Here is a 19,309-nt window from a genome sequence, read left to right as displayed (position 1 = left end):
GCTATTACCTTTACTGTAGTCCTTAAATACAAGGAGCGTGTCTGAAACTTAGCCTTGTTGTGGTGGCTGAGCATTTGATAGATCAGCAGTCAGTTTACTGACTGTACTTAAATATACTCATTTGTTATGGCTAATAAATTAAATTTCTGTTTCAATAGCTCCTTGTTTTCCATTGTCCTTTTGTGCTTCTGAGTGTCGTGTCAGGACTTGTTCTCCGTTGGAGCTGGATACATATAGTGCAACTAAAAATTAAAAATGAAACCGTGGCAGTTATTTGTTTTGAACCTGTTGTAAGAACAGAATTTTGTTTCCCTTTTTAATAGGTGGCAGGGGCCTGCAAAGGGCCTCAGCAACACTTGAGCTGTGTTATTCCTCTCAGGATAAGGAATCTGAATGCCACACTATATGTAATTTACAACATAGCCCACACTCCCATGATTTGTAGGTTGACCAAATGCAAATTTTACCATGAAGTGTGGTAAATCTGTAATTTTTAGGCTACAATAAATGTCAGTGAAGTGCATAACCATTTTTAAGGAAGGACTGCATTTCCTCTTGTATGCATGTGTATTTCTGCTAATATTTGTTCATTTAAAGCAGAAGGTGCTGACATTGTAAGCCTATAGTCTTAAGATTTTTTTTCAAGTGGTTTTATTTCAGAGCTAAACACTTGTAAGTATTTTGTAACTCGGATATGGTAAATGTATAACACATTTTCTTTACTACTGAACTTCTTCACTTCGAGGTTACTGTTTGGTTTGATGTCTCCAAGCCTTTTAGTCTGTCTTCTTTCATCAGTACTGAAGTTGCAGTCAAGGGTCATAAAAGGTTGAGAAACCTAAACATTAATTTTGCTTTTTGGGAATACATCTAGCTATGCTGAAACAAAACAGAATAAAAAGCCTCAACTACTAAAATTGCCCAGGGGACTTTTTGATTGTAAAATGGGAAGCTACTGGAAGAGGCAAAAAGAATGGAACATTTGGTTTAAAGCTCACATTTTCTTTTGAAAAGTGAAAGGAAAAATTGTTATATTTGTGTAGTGCTGTAGCAAAATCAGATCATCACACTTCGTTTGTATTTGCAGATGAAAAAAAGAAAACAAAGAAAATTGACAGTGAACTTAATCCTTTTTGGAATGAGGTAATTTTGTTTTTAATTAATTCTTGTTCTTTTTTAAGACAAAATGCTTGTAAAATTGTTAAGTCAATTTCTACAGTTGTGGATATTGGTTAGAAACAGGAACTGGTGATATGTGTTCTTACAAAGTGTTAGTAAATGCAGGTGAATGGATTAATCTTGCACCATGTATTACAGTTCATTAAGTAATGTTTTTATGTAAAAGTAGATGGATATCTGGTGAGTTTGCGGCCTGGTTTTATTCCCTCTTACTTCTGGACCAGATGATATTCAGCCATTGCTTAGCCACATGTATGGGAACATAACTGGATCCTTTATTATGTACTAGAAAAAAAAACTACAGAATTAGAATGAATCGTGTATTGAAGATCCTCATGATTTATTTGCAGGACTGGTCCTAATTTGCATCTTAAGTAATGGTTTTCTTAGTGTTTTTTCACAACCAGAAAAGAAAGTTAAAAATTATTCTTACATTTTGTAATTAGAAATACAAAGAAAGGGAACCTGCAAATATTTGTCTAAATTCAACAGCAACTGACCTCAACCAGTATTGCAGGGGAATAGTATCAGAACTTATGAATGATAAGAAAATACTTATGTTAGTATGAGAATGTGGAACTGCAAAAGTATTTTTGCAGTTATATGGCTCAGTATTAAACAATTTAGTTCTTTTTCTGTTATTGTTAATAGTAACTAGAAAATCAAAAATGTGCTATGAGCATGTTCCCAGATTTTTAACTTTGCTTTTGCATGTGTAAGCTGGTCTGGTCTGTCTCTCACAAAATGCAAAATTTATTTCTGAATAATTTTGTTGTATATGCTACTCTGCTGTTAATTAATTTACACATAACTTGTAGTTACAATTTGGGTTTGCTCCATTTTTTTGTTCAGATTCTTGAATTTGACTTGAAAGGAATTGCTCTGGATAATTCATCTTCCCTGACAATTATTGTGAAGGATTTCGAAACAATTGGACAAAACAAGTATGTTCTTTTTTTTTCCTTTTCCAGTATTAAATACAACTTTCAATAAAGAAGTCCAGGGAAAAATGGAACTGATAGTTGCTGGAGACAAATGATGAATGCAACTAGATGGTTTCAGATGTAATACCTACTTGTAGCCTATAAGGCAGTGGGCTTTTCATCCCCCATCAATTGCATTGTTACTCTGAAGCAAAATGTCACCTTTCTTTTTATACTTAATTTTACACATACTGAAGCTAAATTCAAGGAACATTCTATGCATTCAAGGCAGAGTTTGAGTAAAATTTAGATCCCTTCACCTATTACTGTCCTTTGAAAACCACAGCTGCCATATTTCAGTTGGTGCTTACTTGTAATAAAGGTCCTTGTGTAACTAGATTTATGCCACTACAGATACCTGGTGCAGGTTGTCATCTTGCAGAACGGTGCAGGGGGGTACCCGAGACTACAATACATGATAAGTGTCCAGAAAGTAGTTCTGAAGAACTCTTAACTGGCATTCTCAGAGCACAGCTAACACAAACCACCCAAAATTACAAAATGCAGTTAAGGCTCTTAACATCTTTAAAATAATCTCCATGAGTGTCTATATAGTTAAGTCTTGCATAGGAAGAGGGGAAGCCTAAGTTCAATTTCCTATCTTGTCTGGAGGGATTGAAGTCCTAGGCTCATCTCTTGGGAGGCCGACTTAGTCATCAGGATAAATATGCTGGATAAAATACAAAAACTATCTTGGGAATGGAATCTGGGGTTCTGTTTTTTTTTTGGAAGGCCACTGAGAATTGCCTTTTCTGACATTCATTTATTGGAAAGGAAAGGCAGAGACTCTTACTCTCAGTGAAGGATTTAGAGTTTAGGTCTTCAGCAGATTGAAATACCCTTTTTCATGATGCCCCTGACATTCAGGAATTTAAGGCTCTTTCCCTCCTGCACCATTTCTGTTTTGGTTAGTGCTGTTAGTACACATCTATAGGCTCGCATCCTGCTCTCAAAGTCTAAACTCTACCAGTGCAGTATGTACAGCACCTATATACCTAAAATTGGGTTCTGCATTTTTCAGACATCTAAAAATCAAGTATCATGGGATATAACACTGCAGATCTTTTTGCATATTGTCCTTTTTTTTTTTGTCATTTGTGAGAGGTTAAAGGAAAGATTCATTTATGCAGTTGTTTGTTGAGTCCTTAGTGCTCAGACGAAAAATTCATGTAGTTGTTAGAAGCTTACTTTTAACAAAACCAGGTTTTATTATTAATTTTAGAGAACTGAAGATAAACAAACAGTAGCTATGTGCCTGGAAGGATATCACACAAAAAACAAATGCATTTCCTTCAACTAAAAAGTGAAAAATATATCTAGTTTTTGTACATATGAAGTAATTACAGCAGAACAGATGCACAGACTGTATGATTTTCTGGAATTTTTTTTTTTTTTTTTAGTTTAATATTGCTGTTGAAGACACTGAGAAAGCAGTCACTTTGAAATGAGACTTCTATCTTCATATGAAAGGAGAGGACATGACAAAAAGTTTTAGAGTACTGAAATGCTGTTAGGTGTCCATATTGGCATTTAAACATTTTTGTGGGTTTATATGCTTACAGAATAGAAACATGTAATAAGTAAACATATAAGTAATTAATTAAGGTGTCTTGTTAGACTAACTTTTAAGAGTCATCTTTGTATTTTTCAAACTTTTTTTTTTTTCATAAGAATAGATCTGTTCCTGTGAGTTGAGTTGATAGGAACTTGTGACAGTGGCCATTGAAAAAAATTGTTGCTGTGAAAAGTTAAAATGGTGTACATGGGAACACTAGAATTCAATTAATTCACGTTCTATTAAAAAGCATAATATATAAACTTTAGTAAAGCTGGAGGGTACTTTTTGTCATTTTGACCTGGACCTTGAGTTTCCTGCTGTATTTGTGAAGAAACAAACACATAACGCAGGCTCTAACAAGTTTTATGTGGTTCTGAACATTAGATTATAGAGATTTTTTTAAAAAGTGTATCTGGAGTTTTGTAGGATTTAAGCTTTAATTTAATAACAGAATTGGAGGAGTACAGGATACCTTAAAGCAATGCATGCAGATCATTTCAATGAGGAAGACATAAATTATAGGTTGATACTGTTAGCAACCTCTTGTGTTCTGCATGCCATTTGTTTTATGCCTTGTCACACAGAAATAAACCTGGTCCCTAAATCAATTGCAGGAAAAGGGTAAGGTCTTGGGTGGTGGCAAGCTAATTAGAAAGCTTTTCTTTTAGATAATCAGAATCATAGAAAATTGTGGATTGAAAGGGACCTTTAAAGGTCAGTTAGTCCAACCCCCCTGCAATGAGCAACTAGATCAGGTTGCTCAGAGCCCGGTTCAACCTGACCTTGAATGTTTCCAGGGATGGGGCATCTACCACCTCTCTGGGCAACCTGTGCCAGTGTTTCACCACCCCCCATTGCGGTAAAACAGCAGGGATAATCTACAGCAGGGACAAAGTGTATCATTTTGTGTTGAAACATGCTTGTACTAAAAGCTCTGGCAAAGTGTAGGAGTTCTTTCTTAACACAGGTAACAAGATAAAGCTTCATCAATGTGTTTAATCTTTAGCTATACCATAGTGGTTAAGATCTTCTGCCTATCTCTGCTTAAATCATAGGATTTTTTTCTAAAAAGGTAAATACATATATTTGGACAGGTATCACTCATTGAGATTTTTTTAAAATCTATACAGAAAAAAAGAACAGCTTATAAAAAATGCCAGTCCTAGATTTTAAACAAGGATCTGTTTCTCTGCTGTGCTCCTGTGATCTGTCTTTTCTGTCAATGCTAAGTAGTGTTGGCTATTGCTATTTTGAAAGGAAATATGATATCGTCAGCTTCTTTCCTCTTTTTTTTTTTTGTGGCAAATTTGGATATTTTATGACACTGAGCTAGGCATACATTCGTATTTAACGATAGTAGTAGTCCACTTCCATTGTTAGCTTTTCTTTACTACTTTCTGCCTCCTCCCAATATGTGAATTCAGGTTTTTATAATAGTCAACAGCTCTGTTGTAAAATCACTGTGAGTCAAGCCAATTCAAGTCAAGTCAAGCTCATTCTTGAGATTCCTATAGGTCAGTAAAGCAGGGGTATATTGCATGCCTGTGACTTTAGGGAAGTCCCAGAAATCCCAGAACTTGATATAGAAATGCTTGCCAATAATCAGAATTTTGTAATGGATTTTATAACGTTTTGGAAAGTAAAGGAAGTCGCTTATCTGAAGCTCCTAAAATGTTTCAGTCTGTATGTGTGTTCAAAGTTAAGCAGGCATGTGTGGTTGTTTGTTTTTTTTTTCAAACCATATTTTTAAATGTTATTTGGACTCTTACTTGTAGTGCTTAACCCCCAGCTTGTGCAAATGCCTGTTTGTTTTGCTTGGGTTTATGCATTGGAAGTTGTCAGCCACTTACTTATTCTGTGTACAATTTAAAAAGTAAATCAGTAGAATTCTTTGGAAAGTGACTTCCATGTATGGAGTTGTTCAAAAATATATATAGTCCATACCAAAGACAGAGCAACATCTTCAAAGTAATGCTCTTTGAAAATAAATCCTCAATAACCGCCACATATTTGCGGTGTGTGATGTGTTTGGGAGGGCTGTTGGCAGGGAAACAGGATAAGGGGGTGAGAAGTGGGAAACACATGAGTAGGCTTCCTGACCTGTAACAAGATAATAGGAAGTGTCATCTTGGATTTCTTTTAAAGACACAAAGCTCTGTAACAGCAGAAGAGATTTGGTATTAATGAACATTCACATTTAGACAAAGGAGCATATGAAAGAGGAAATGTGGAATAAGTTTCCCACATACTACTTTCATCTACGCGTAACCTGTATTTCTCTACAGTTACTGATACCATTTACTAATACTGAATTTGAGAGAGATTTAGGACTACCATATCATAGTTTTGCCATTCTTTCACAGTATCTTCTTAATACTTAAGAAAAAATCTATAGTTAGATACATGCCTGCAGTGCTGCAGCATTCCAAAAAGGTGCTTGGTGGAAGAGGGTGCAAATGACGCTGCCTTGCTTTGAGTGCATGCGAGTTCAGGACTGGAAAGATGGAGTGCAACACCTACCTAAGGTCCTTACTACTGAGAGCTGTTATAATGACAGTTTAAAAAAAGGGGGGGTGAGAGAGTGAGGGCTGGACAATATTGTATTAATTTTTAGATGTAAATTTGATGGGGTTAACTGAACTGAAGTCTTTCAGAGGTAAAGACTCATTATTTCAGAAATCCAGTGTTTGCCACGTGCTTTTGACGTTATTCATGAGCAGACCCATTAACTTGGGAGGTGTATCTGGTGTTAAGTGGGATTTGAGTCTAAATTGGTAGTCTTTCCTTTAGAGCATCATGTTTTTATATATTTTACTTTAAAGTCTAGATTGAATTGGGATTTAGTTTTTGAGTGTAAAGGGTACATCTAGGGGACTGTGTTGTCCAAGAAAGAGCACTGAGAAGAAACTACACCATGTCTTTGGCTTTATTTTCTCTCCTCTGGAGGAAAGTAAGCAGTGGGTATTGCTATTGTTATTTTCAAGGTAGAGACAACTTCTGCTGAAACATTCTGGCACCATTCTTTGCTGCAGTGTAGGCTAGAAGCAGAACAATGTATTTCTCAGCCCAACTCCCTCTCTCTGGCTGCTCACTCACAAAGCTCCTAGCCAATACACGCTCTGCTATTCCATGCAATGTTACTTCTGACTAGTTCTGGGCACCTGGTCTGTTGCTATACCTAAGAGGTGACTACAGAACCCGTACTCCCCTCTAGAACAATACAGCAGAATATTGCCATATAACCCATTATTTGTTACAGCTCCTAGAAACTGATATAGCTGTTTATCCAGCCCATTCTTACACTGACGTAGGAGGAGGAGCACAGTGGTTGTTATTCTGTTTTTACACTGTGCCAAAATGCTTAACTCATTGCTTTGGCATGTTTCTGTAAATCAAGCCTGAAAGAACATTTGAATCTTTTTTCCGTTTCTTTTTTCCTGGAGATACAATTTACTGCATCATTTACAGAATCACTAAACTTTTGCAGATAGATTAAATGGGTGCTTTGCATGGTAAAAAGACACAGTCATTGGAAAAGATAAATAAAGCAAACCACACTGACATGTATGCAGACAGCCCATCATAGGAATAAACTAGAGAGGACTCATATGATCCATGCCTAGCTATATTTTCCAGCATAAAGATGTTTGAAAAGAGAACACATCTGTTTTCTATTATGTCTAATAGTGTTAGAAAAAATATTTCGAACTCTTAGAAGCCAAATCTTTATGCAGTTAAAAAAACCAACAAAAAAAACCCCAACAGTAACTTCAGTTGTCCCTGTGAAGTTAAGAAAAGAAAATGTTAACAGGAAGTTACAGTTGTGTCTGAGTGAAGTGATTTTCATTCTTTTTGAAAGAGAGTTGGGATTATGTGTTTCCCCGTGTTCTTTGCGTAGTTAGTAACCTAGCGACACAGAGGAAAACCAGATTGGGCACACCCTTTTCTCAAGCAGAAAAACACAGCCACAAATGAACAGTGCAGTAAATTATTTAATCGTGCTTAAGTATTTTCCACAGTTAAATAATTTCTAGATTGTTTGAATCCTCCTCCAGCTGTACCCTTTTGTGTGGATTCTTTTCCATGTCAGAGTGGCTGTGCATAGTTACAGGTTTCCCTTGCACACATTGTATGCAAGGTCCACCCTGGTTAAGATTCAGTTTGAGGGTTTTCTGCCTTGTACAAAACGGTATCAATGCTTTCTTTCTTTTAAAAAGTTTGTTCTTGCAAAAAGTATTATCAAATAACTAGAGAAGATAAAAATAGTTGATTTGCTCTTAAAAAATTTAAAACAGCACGAATAACAGAAGGTGGGTGTTGGGTCTTGTAGCATAGAATCTATACATTCTATACACTGAGAAAGAAAGATTGAGTGTAGCAATTATAACTGCAGTGTGGGATCAAGTTTGCTAGTGTGTATAATCAATACAAACCTGTGCCAAAGTAAACCCTTAAAAAAAAGTCAAAAGAATTTAAATGCTTGACTCTCAGGGGATTAAAATCACTGGGCTTCCAGTAGAAGTAGCATGTAAGCAGCTGGAGGATGTGATATGCTAGACAATTTAGTGTAAATTACTACCTTCAAACAGAGGAGGAGTAATAAAATGGTTGGTATTGTGAGTTAGCATTTCCTGATCCAGGCATGGGTGTGAAGTTTCACTTCTCTTGGTTATTTGGGCAGCTAACAGGAAGTGCTAACCACAGCACTAGCGGACTAATTAGCTTTGGCAGAAATGCAACGCTGTGTTTAATAGTTGGTCATCAGTATTTCATTGATTTTATTATGATGAACCAAATATGTCGCTTTGATTACTGGGGGAGAATATCATAGGCCTAGTACTGATAAGGTCTACTTGAAGTGGTTTAAAATCTGCTTCTAAGTGTGGAATTTGCTTTTATCTTTGGTGTCTTATTCAGTGGTAGACCAGAATCTTTAAACTGTATGTGGCAGGACGGGTTTTTCGCTTTACTACTGCAAAGCTGGAAAAGTTGTAAGAGACCTGGCTACCTGGGCACTACCCATATACAGGTTGTAGGGATGGCCAAAAAGGTGCTTAAGCAGAGTTGTTAAGAAGCAATACTCATTTGTTGTCCACTGACAAAACAGCCGATGAACAAAATGTCAGAGGACATATTGAGCTATTCCAAAAGCAGAAACTATTCCACTTGATGGTGTTAAGAGACCAGTGTGATCTGGAATTAAATGGGCAAATGTTGTCTCCTAAGCAAAAGGAAGAAAGCTGAAATAGCTCCAGCAAGGAGCCATGTCCTTTGAGGATGAATAGGTGACAGTCTTTTCAGCTGTGCTGGAAGGAAAGGACTTCTTGTCACCTTGAAAGTCATGATTTCAGAGGGAGATTGCATGCACTCCTGCCTGCAGGTAAAAAGTCTTCAGAGTTCAAAGGAGCACAGCAACTTCACGGTAGTCATGCAGAGAACTGGGGGTCTAGTTACTTATCAGAAATGAGTACAGTGCATTAAACAGCAATGAACTGCTACTGGACATGGTGTCACAACAACAGCTGCTGCTATCTGACTTAGCTGACTTGGTCTTACCCGACTTAGCCCAAAGATTAGAGACCTGAGAGAAGCATCTCAGGAAAAAGGCTTTCTCCAAGACCTGTGTGAGTGACGAAGACGAGACCTAGCAATGACCTTGAGGCATTCCTTGTTACTTTTGAAAAATATTACTTCAGCTGTTGAGTAGTTGTATGATCAAAACCAGACTGGACATGGTCCTTGACAACCAGTTCTAGCTGACTCTGCTTGAGCAGAGGAGTTGGATTAGATGATCTTGAGTGGTCCCTTTCAACCTACTCAATTCTGTGATTCTGCTAAGGAAGGGTGAAACATCCCAAATCCAGTGAACAGGGGACCACTTCGGGGAAGGCAAAAGACTACCTGCATAAAGTTTAGAATTTATCTAAAGTTGTTTAGAATTTATCTAAAGTTGTTTAGAATTTATCTAAAGTTGTTTAGAATTTATCTAAAGTTGTTTAGAATTTATCTAAAGTTGTTTAGAATTTATCTAAAGTTTAAAAGTAGGCTAAGATAGTATATAGACTGAATATTAGATTTCTCACTCTTGCTAGAGTGGAAAAAGACTGGAGACTATTGTTGCCTAACCTATTAAAGGAGGTGGAAACAAAGGACTTTAGAGGCAGCTGGTAGCAAGTAAGTAGTCTATGTAACTGATTCCATCTTCAGTCTTCTGAAGATGATCAGAATTTTAAAAACTATTACTGTATTCAAATGTGTGCACAGTTACCATTTGCACAGGACAGATGAGGATGTAGAAATGGAAATTTACACTGGAAAATTTCAAAAGCACTACTGTTGAACAGCTGTTACTGAGTTAATGTCACCAGATAGGAGGGTGTGGTTGCTGAAACAGTCATCCAGATGATTTGAGACTGGGTGACTTCTGAACTAAAGTTCTTTTGAGACTTAATGTAAGTCACTCCAGCTCATATCAAATCAAAATAGCAAGCCTACAATTTTTTTCTGCATGTGTACAAAGGAAAAGATTTTCTTTGCCTTTCTTTAGAATCAGATTTGGCCTAGCTGGTTTTGGGTGGTCTTGTTGGGTTTTTCCCTTCTATGATTCCTCAAACTATGTATGTTTCTTTCTGTTATTCTCAAATTGGAAGGCATAGTCACAGTTGAAGTATTTGGGCAAAATAAGGATATTTGGATGTGAAAGTTCTAATTGATTAATTTTGCATTGAAGGAAAACGAGTGAAGAGAAGTTGGTTTCCTTCAGTATCCAGCTGTGTAAATGAAAACAAGAATTTGTTCCTTCCAACTGTAGGAATAGTTTCCCGTTTGCTTATCTTATACTTACTTTCAAAGCTATTAACATGTTAGAAGACAATGTAATAAAGAGAAAAATGCATTAAGCTACCCAATATTTCTCTCTCTTAACTGCTTTGGGATTTGCAGTCCTTAGGGAATGAACTTTTTCTGCTTTACTTTGACTGTTGAGTAGTATTAGTGTCTGTCTGCATGACACGTGCTCTTTACATAGAAAAGTTTTGTCAAATATAGGAGATGTTGTCTTTGGTGTGTAATGTCAGACTTACTTGACTTCTGTATAACACCAGGTTTTGGAATGCTGAAGCCACCAAGGAAAAAATACAGCCTATTTGTGTTGGAGAGAGTTGCTGTTGTTTCCTGAGCTAGGTAGACATCATCAGGATTTGCTGTATCAAATCATAAGCCATGTCACGTAATACTACAGTTGGAGGGATAAACAAGAGCACTGCGTGTATATCTTATGTTCCAAATCTAGGTTTGTCTTGTGGGTTGAATGCAATTTTGGTTGCATAACAGGAGAAATTGCTTCTTAAGCTCCCTAGAGTTGAGAAATGTATGGAGTCAGTGTTTCAGCTAACGTCCAGCTCTGTGCAACAATTTGTAAAAACTGAAAATGTACCTAGGGTTAATCTAATGCTCACTGAAACAACTAGGTATATTTCCATAGTTTTTTAAAGGAGACTGTATCAAGACTACAGTACTGAATCTAGGTGTCTGTTCAGTAAAGGGAGGGGAAGCAAGTGTTAGAAATTACACCAGAGATTCAGTTATGGTCATCTTAAAGGTTAGAACAGCTTCATGCATTTCTTCTGCAGCATGGCCGTGAAAAAGCACTGTAATCTATTCAAAGGGACCACATTTTTTTTCCGCTTTGGCAACAAAGCTGGTATTTTGTTTGTAAAACATGTTCTTTGTAATATTTGCAGGGTGAAATTATCCTTGGTTTTTTTTTTTTCATTGGCAAAAATCTCAGTTATTCCAATAATCCACTTCAGTATAGGAGTGAACTGTTATTACATATTATGGGAATGAAATACAGTGCCAGATATAGTGATACCAATGCCATGCTGTTAGAAACTCTGCCTAAAAGAAGTTTCTCAGGTTAAAAGTGCATGCAGTTCTCACTTTTTTGAAGGATGGGGGTGAAAGATGCAGTCCCAACGTAGGCAGAAGGTGCTCAGGAGAGTCTACTACACCATGTCAAATCTCCTGGGCAACTTCCTTTGGTAGGCCTCTCTAGAGCCATATTGAAACATTCTGAAAATTTAGAGACAAGGAGATGAACCTGTTCCAGAATGTAGAGGATGGGCAAGAAGATTAATTTTATGAAGCCTCTAGTAAGCGCATTGATTGCATTTGTTCTGTTTCATTGTTTTCATTACAGAGATGTGTATATATCTTTTTGTGTCTCTTTCTGTGTAGTGCAAGAGCTGTCATATCTAGCTTTTATATATTCCTTCTCATCTGAGAGTTTGCTAAGCTATATAGGGAAAGAAAGTATTACATCCTTTAGTTTACCAATGAAACTTCAGTGGCTGAAACAAGTGACATTGCTGTTGAAAGTTTTACAGATTATTTTCAAAAATACATATAAAATGTAATTAAATTTATTTTTTTACCTCTTTTAGGTTAAAGCTGTGTCTTCCATAAAGAACACCAGCACATTTAAGTGCAGTGAAGCAGAAAATACAAATTAGCAGTACACAATCACTAGACAAGATTTGCAATGATCTTTTATTGTGTCTTGGGTTCTCAAGTTATGGCTGGAGCTGATGGTTGACTAACAGACATGAGCAAAAGACAAGGGAACTTCTGTTTGATGTATACTTGCATACTAATAATGATTTTTACTTCATTTCAGATTAATTGGCAGTGCATCTGTAGCACTTAAGGATCTTGTAGGTAACCAAAGCAGATCTTTTCCCTTCAAACTCATACCTCTGCTAAATGAAAAGGGACAAGAAACTGGAGTGAGTGGCTTACTTTTCCATATTTTACTGTATTTTTTATCAAAATGCTTCAGCAACAGGGCTAATAATGAAACAAAAATATTTTTACTTTATCAATTAAATGCTTGGAATTTTGTAGAAACAGGTCCAGACGGAGGAATTTATAATGTCTATACCATCTGAGTTGGCTTAATATCTTTTAAATTAGATAAATTGTTGTTTTCTGTGTATGTATTATGTATTTGTATATGTGTTATAAATATTATGTGCCACAGAGTATGCATGGAAATCAGCCTGATGTTGAAAAAGAACATTTTCCTAAGTACCAGAAGGAGTCCCCATATGCACTTTGTTGTGTTCTTTCTAATATCCACTTGTGTCATAGCACTGATTCTAGAAAGCACATAATCATGTACATGTTCACTGACAACTCAGTTTAGAAAGTTACACAAGGACTTCCTTAACTTGGTTTACCACGTTTAAATTTAACAGTTATTCAGTAGCTATTAACTCAGTTATTAATTAATTAGTTTCTAGAAGTGGGACTTTACTGTGTTTGTGCAGTCTAGCTGTTAAGGCACTTCATATTGTACATTCTATTACACTTAATAATAAGAGGATTTAAGGGTAATTTCAGTATCTCATCAGCGGTAGTTTAATATCATGGTTAGTTGGTCACAGGGTTGGGCTTTTTTTGCTGACTCCTCATGTTACTGTGGCAACTAGGAATAATAATGGTTTGTTCAATAACCCAAAACCACAATCAAGCACAAAAAAGACAATTCTATAATTAGAATGGAAAATGACATAGTGTCTTTCTTCCAGGATGGAGGTATGAACAAGCAATTAAAAGAGCCAGATAGGAAATTTTACCTATGGTTCAGAATTGTTATGTTGTTGGTCAATAGTGTTCTCACTGCCTTTGCTTTTCCACCTGCAAATTTAGGATGTCACCTAGTATGCCATGAATATTGTGAAACTAAATAAATTAACATTTGTAGAACATCTTATATACTTGTATTGTGGCAGATTTTTCTAAATATAAACACAGGGATTCCATTTGTTAGGTATTATTTTAGAGCCTATTCCATTAGCTGCAAATTGTGTCATCTTTATTGTTTGTATGTATATATAGCTTAATAACAGTTTATTAATTTAGTAATAGCTGAAATTTTATTATAAAATGTGCTGTGACTATGAATAGTTTACTGTTCATGTACAGTGTTAAAACAATTTACTGCTTTAAATCAATTGTTGTGAATATTGTGTGCTACATGAAAAAAATATGTATTTCTCCATAGGCAACAATAGATTTGGTAGTAGGATATGAGCCACCAGCTGGACCTGCAAATCCAAATGATCCAGGAGGGACCAATACACAAGAAGGTATTTCAGTCCTTTCTCAGAATATTATTATTAAAGGATCATGGAATTATTTAAGATAAGGCAAGAAAGTGATTCAACAGCATTGTTCATCAGGAAAAAAATGTAACCAGAAGCAAGCATGTCAAGACTGCCAGATAGTGATTTTAAAGAAATTAAGGATGATTCAGAACTACAGCTATGAAGAAAATTGGCATTTCTTGACATAAAATGATGTTTAGCATCATTTTCTCCAGTGGAACAAGGTTACAAAAGAATGATGGTGCTCAAAAGATTTTCAAAATGGCTTTTGTTTAGGAAAGAAAGGTTTTTGAATACTCAAGGAAACAGCAGTTATCTGTTGTAATGTTAGGGCTAACCAAAAAAGCAGAGAAGTCACATTTTTTGAAAAATATATTCTATTACTTTCAATATCAGGAAGCTTTGTGAGAAAGTTTTCTTAAATAGTGAAACTTTTCCTGTAGAATAAGTAAGTTTTGAAAGGCACTGTTATATTTTATATTAGGCTTGGTATTTGATTAGCCTATGAAATATTGTGATCAGTAGGGAATATTCTTTGGTCTCTATATATCATATTAACCAGGCTTTTGCTGAGAATGTTTATGAGATACTCTGGTTTTCCAGACTATGCAGTTACAAAAGGTTTTTGCAGTTGACAGACAGATAATTACCCTAATATCCAGGTTGTGTTTGTGCAGAAAGAAGTAAATGTAATAAATGTTATCTGTTTGAGAGGAAATAAATCAGTTTGACCGTTATCTGCTGATAAATAATAACATAAGGAAAAAATTGAAATGAGGATTCTTCTAGGGGGAAATTTTGATTCCACTTACTTGACTGAGAGGTGTTCTTGGGGAGTGGAAGGATAGGTAATGCAAACACAAAAGCTGTGTGTTAAATTACTGCGCTTCAACATGATTTTATAAAAATGTGAACTTGAAGGCTAAAAAGGCAGATTGATTTACATGAGTTTATTTTGATAGCTTTTTCAAAATGTACTTGAACTATACGGTAATACAGGTGAAATAAAACATGGCAGCTTTTTAGCTGGTATCCAGCAACTGCATGAAAATTATTTCAGTGCAAATTATCAAACATATCTTGGTTACTAATTATTGTAAATACCTATTTCCCATGAAATGAAATCACCTCTCCAGCTGAGAATGCTACGGCTCAGTTTCAGTTGCATGGATCCATCCAGGCAGATGGATTTTGAGAGATGTTAGGTAGGTGGGGCCTTCTGGTTATGAAATACCTGGTATGTCAATCTCTGTGTTTTTATGTCTCTTACAAGGATCTCAGAGGACTTCATTATGCAAAATGATTTTCACCCTGTGTTGGCTAATTAATAAAGTTAAGAAACATTCTGTTAATGCTAACTATCAGAGGCACAGCTTGTTCTTTCTGTAGATTTTACCATAGTCACTGTGCTTCAGTTAAAAAAAGAAGCTGGAAACACTAAGGAGTGACACAATTTTGTGGTCTAGATATTTATGGATCCTGTTTTGCAATACTGGAATCTCACTGTATGATCCAGTATTGTAGTGTCATGTGGTTGTAGAACAGTCTTACACAGAGGTATTATAGTGATTTCAGAACTGTTAGGGGCTTACTAAGAAACTTGAGGATTCAGGGTTTTATTTTGGATGGCAGACCCTAAACGTCTTCATGTTTTCAAGATTCTGAAGTAAAACCCAATGCTATGCTATAACGTAGTCTTGCTGCTGAGAAACAGCTTGAACTGGAACAAAATTAGTCACTTCTTGTGTATGGTGAACTAGTCTGGTGACAACTACAGCTGAACTGTACTTTACTAAAACTTCAATTGGTTGGTTCAAAAAAGTGGGGGGGAATTGTATTAGATACTCTGCATCCTGAAGAGGGACAGATCTACAGTTAATTTCAGGATATAAATTTGTTCTTAAGTAGGCTAAAATGACTAGCTTTCAAAAGGAGTTGGAAACGTGGTTAGCAAAAAAAAATTGTCAAAATGAGATAATAATATAATTTTAATGGAACTCTTGGATATCAGACTCTTACTCCTCTAACTTTAACATCAAGCTGTACTATTTGTTTACTAATGGCACTGGTTTTTTACTGCATTAGATGGAGAAGATGATGGAGGTTATGAGGATGGCTTGGATGGTCCTGTTGGTGGTATCACATCAACAGTTCCAAGTGGCACAAAGGAAGCCCAGCTAGCTAAACGCATCACCAAAGGAAAGAAAACACGGAGAATCCTTTCTAACAAACCACAAGATTTCCAGGTAATAGATTTATTATTAAATGTTGCATGTTCCCTTTTTCTGCCTGGCATGATGTTGCTCCTTTCATATAGCCTGAGCATGATTTAATGTCAGATTGTGCAAATCTATTGCATTCTAGAGACAATTGACCTCTTCATTTGAAAGCCTGTATTTCAAAAGTATTCTTCAAATTTGCCTGTTACAGAGATGTCCAATTTTGTACGGTTCTGAATGAAATCTAGATGAACCTTATGTATTATACAGTTGTATAGATTTCAAACTACAATAGCAGCTTTAAAAATAAGTAGTAAAAGCAAGTAAAAAAAATTTCACTGAAATAATTATCCCCAACCTGTCTTGTAAAATTCAAGTAAAACTATACTTGCTATCATAATTAAGTTTGAAAAGTCTGTCCAGTCCATATCTGCCAGCTACTTCAGGTTCTGGCTAACTTTTTTGGTGGTATAGAAAGAAATTGTCATCCCAGGATGATAGATAATATAGGGAAGGAATTAATACAAATATTTGAATTTATTTTTTTTTTTTCAGATTCGTGTTAGAGTCATTGAAGGTCGTCAGTTGCCTGGAAATAACATAAAACCAGTAGTCAAAGTTCATGTTTGCGGTCAGACACACCGAACAAGAATCAAAAGGGGAAACAACCCATATTTTGATGAAGTAAGTGGTGTAAGAACACTGTAGCTGAAATCTTGATGCTATCAAATGTAGAAAAATAGTTATTACAGCTTTCATTACGATCAATGAATAAAAATTTGCTAATATTTAAGGGTGATGATGGCTGATATGCATTTTGCAGTTCCCAGTCCCTTTCTTTATGTATTCACATCACTAAATGCATCTCTGTCACTGGCAGCCTTAGCAGATAAAGGCAGCTATCTAGAAGGAAGTCAGACTTTAGCTGGGACATATGGAACATGTTCTTTGATACAGTTGGCTGTGTGACTTAATAATGACTTTAAATAGTGTGCAGGTTATAAAATCACAGAAAAATTAATTAGGAATCTATGGTGTGTGCAGACAAGCTTTCAATGCAATGCTTTGGGTCAGTAAGACTGCCACACAGAATCTGGAAACGTCATTGACATACTACCCATGATTTGTACTAGATTTCTTTGTCCACACAGGCATCTGTACATCAAACACACCATAATATAGGAGAGAATTCCAAGCCATATAAGGGACACAAGAATGATTCCATGTCTGGAAGACTGATGTTGCAAAGCTTAAGCTCAATAGAGAGAATGCTGAGGGATAACTCTCGTTATCTGGACATGTGTGGAAAATTCAGAAGATACTTGGAACTGGGTGGCAATCATGTTTAACACATGCAGGCAAAACCAAGGGATTTATAACACTTTGAGACTTGAACTAAGCTGTAGGTAGCAGTCAAGAGTTCTGAAGCAGTGGTAAAAAACAGGGAAGGGAGAAAGCCAGTTGCACCTTGCATTGAATCAATTCCTAGGCAGTCTCAGTATCCAGACTGCTAGGCTACAAATGGAATAGGAGGGACCATTCCCTTTTGTTGGATAAAGTACTGACTGGAGTATAGCTGGGCTCAGAGACCAAACTTAGTGAGGCATATACTGTTAATAAAACAAATAAGCTCATAAATAGTATATTTATCTTCATGCTGTCAAACTATCAAATTTATTCCTGTGGCTCTGAATTTCAAAGATGCAAATAATTACAATCACTGTCACCACTAGCCCTAAACAAGACTACTTTGACAGCTACAACAGAGATGGCTAGACCAGGATTGAATGTCCTGGAAAATGAACAAACTTTATAATTCCCAAAGTTGTTCCCCTGAGGAAAATGTGAAGTTAAGAGAAAGGGCAATGCTGAAAGTTTGCAGCACAGCTATGCCTACTGCATTCATTCAAATGGAAGTTGTGATGGTCTTTTATCTATTTTTTACTATGTTTATATAATAAATTTAGGGTTTTGTCAAATGCTAAATTATCATATAATGTGTCCAGCAAGGAGGTGGGGTAAAAGTACTGTAGCAGGCATGCTTCACAAGCCTCTTAAAATAATGTTTTCTCATTATCTGTTCAGATAATTATATGTTTGACATTTTGAGACAGGTTTTTTGTTTGTTTTTACCTTAACAGATATTTTTCTACAACGTCCACATGACTCCTTTAGAGTTGCTTGATGAAACAATTAGCATTCGGGTAAGAAAAAATGGTGCATGTTCAAAAGGCTGCTGGATGCATATAGCATTGTATGGCCATTTCACTATGATGTTTAGGAACATTCCTGTTTCATGCTTGTCTGTCTCTTTAGGTGTATGATTCTTACTCTCTACGAGCAGACTGTCTAATGGGAGAATTTAAGGTAGGTATGAAACAACTTACATATCTTGACTAAATTAAATAAAATGAGAAAATGTTTTTAAGTACTTGTTTTACATGTTTAAATTTATACTACTTTAGCATTGGGGCCAGAGAATTACCTGGTGATGTCTTGCTTCTCATGCTAGAGACCATTTGCTCAAAGCATTAGCAAACAGTTTTCTTATTTGAGTAGAAGATTATTGTGAAAGAAATTGTATGTTTTATATACCAAGTTCTCTAACTTGCATCCAAGAGAAAAAAATATTTACCAAAAGGTAATTTTTTTCCTCAAAAGGTATCAGGGTGATTATTTGGTATGAGGTAGGGTTTGAAGAGATAGTTTTATTAGGTAGCTTATAGGCAGCATAGTGATATGTATGAAGGCATAAAGATACACATTCTCAAGTGTTGTGGAAAGGTGTTCCTTCAGTCAGAAGTATGTTAAGTAAAAGAGATGGTGGAAAAATCTCTTAGTCAAAGTAATTTCTGTGGTTCTGATGATATTAGTGAGATTGTCTAAATTTGTGTTAGTTATGGTAGATACTGGGAGGTAGACATCTGCCTGTTGAAGGTATTCCTAAAGCAATACAGACAAAGAATTCTCATGACAATTGTAACGGCTACTGGGATCCCCTATTATAACATTTCCAATACCAGTGTTGGCTGTATTTTCCGTTTGTTTATTTTGTACTGCATAAATTGAGTATGTCTCTAGACCAGCTTTTCACAAAAAATGTGGGACAGTGCTCTTTTTTAAACGAAATAGTTTCTGCCACAAAGCTGGTTGCTTTTACTTCTCACTGCTTATTACATATGTAATTTCTAGTGATTCAGA

The 19,309-nt window shown here is 35.9% G+C and overlaps 1 protein-coding gene across 1 annotated transcript in view; it reads left to right on the top strand.

The window, feature by feature from the left end:
* The window catches only part of MYOF (myoferlin), a 71,151-nt gene that overhangs the window by 5,153 nt on the left and 46,689 nt on the right, over positions 1 to 19,309 (top strand). The window contains exons 2-9 of the mRNA XM_082486618.1: positions 1,088 to 1,143; positions 2,032 to 2,123; positions 12,398 to 12,506; positions 13,787 to 13,871; positions 15,975 to 16,135; positions 16,664 to 16,792; positions 18,250 to 18,312; positions 18,425 to 18,475. Of these exons, the coding sequence (XP_082342744.1) occupies positions 1,088 to 1,143; positions 2,032 to 2,123; positions 12,398 to 12,506; positions 13,787 to 13,871; positions 15,975 to 16,135; positions 16,664 to 16,792; positions 18,250 to 18,312; positions 18,425 to 18,475 (746 nt within the window). The remainder of the gene's footprint in view (positions 1 to 1,087; positions 1,144 to 2,031; positions 2,124 to 12,397; positions 12,507 to 13,786; positions 13,872 to 15,974; positions 16,136 to 16,663; positions 16,793 to 18,249; positions 18,313 to 18,424; positions 18,476 to 19,309) is intronic.

Source organism: Vanellus vanellus (assembly GCF_965231255.1).
Source record: "Vanellus vanellus genome assembly, chromosome: 7".
Classification (NCBI taxonomy): Eukaryota; Metazoa; Chordata; class Aves; order Charadriiformes; family Charadriidae; genus Vanellus; species Vanellus vanellus.
This window is presented reverse-complemented; position numbering and strand designations above follow the sequence as displayed.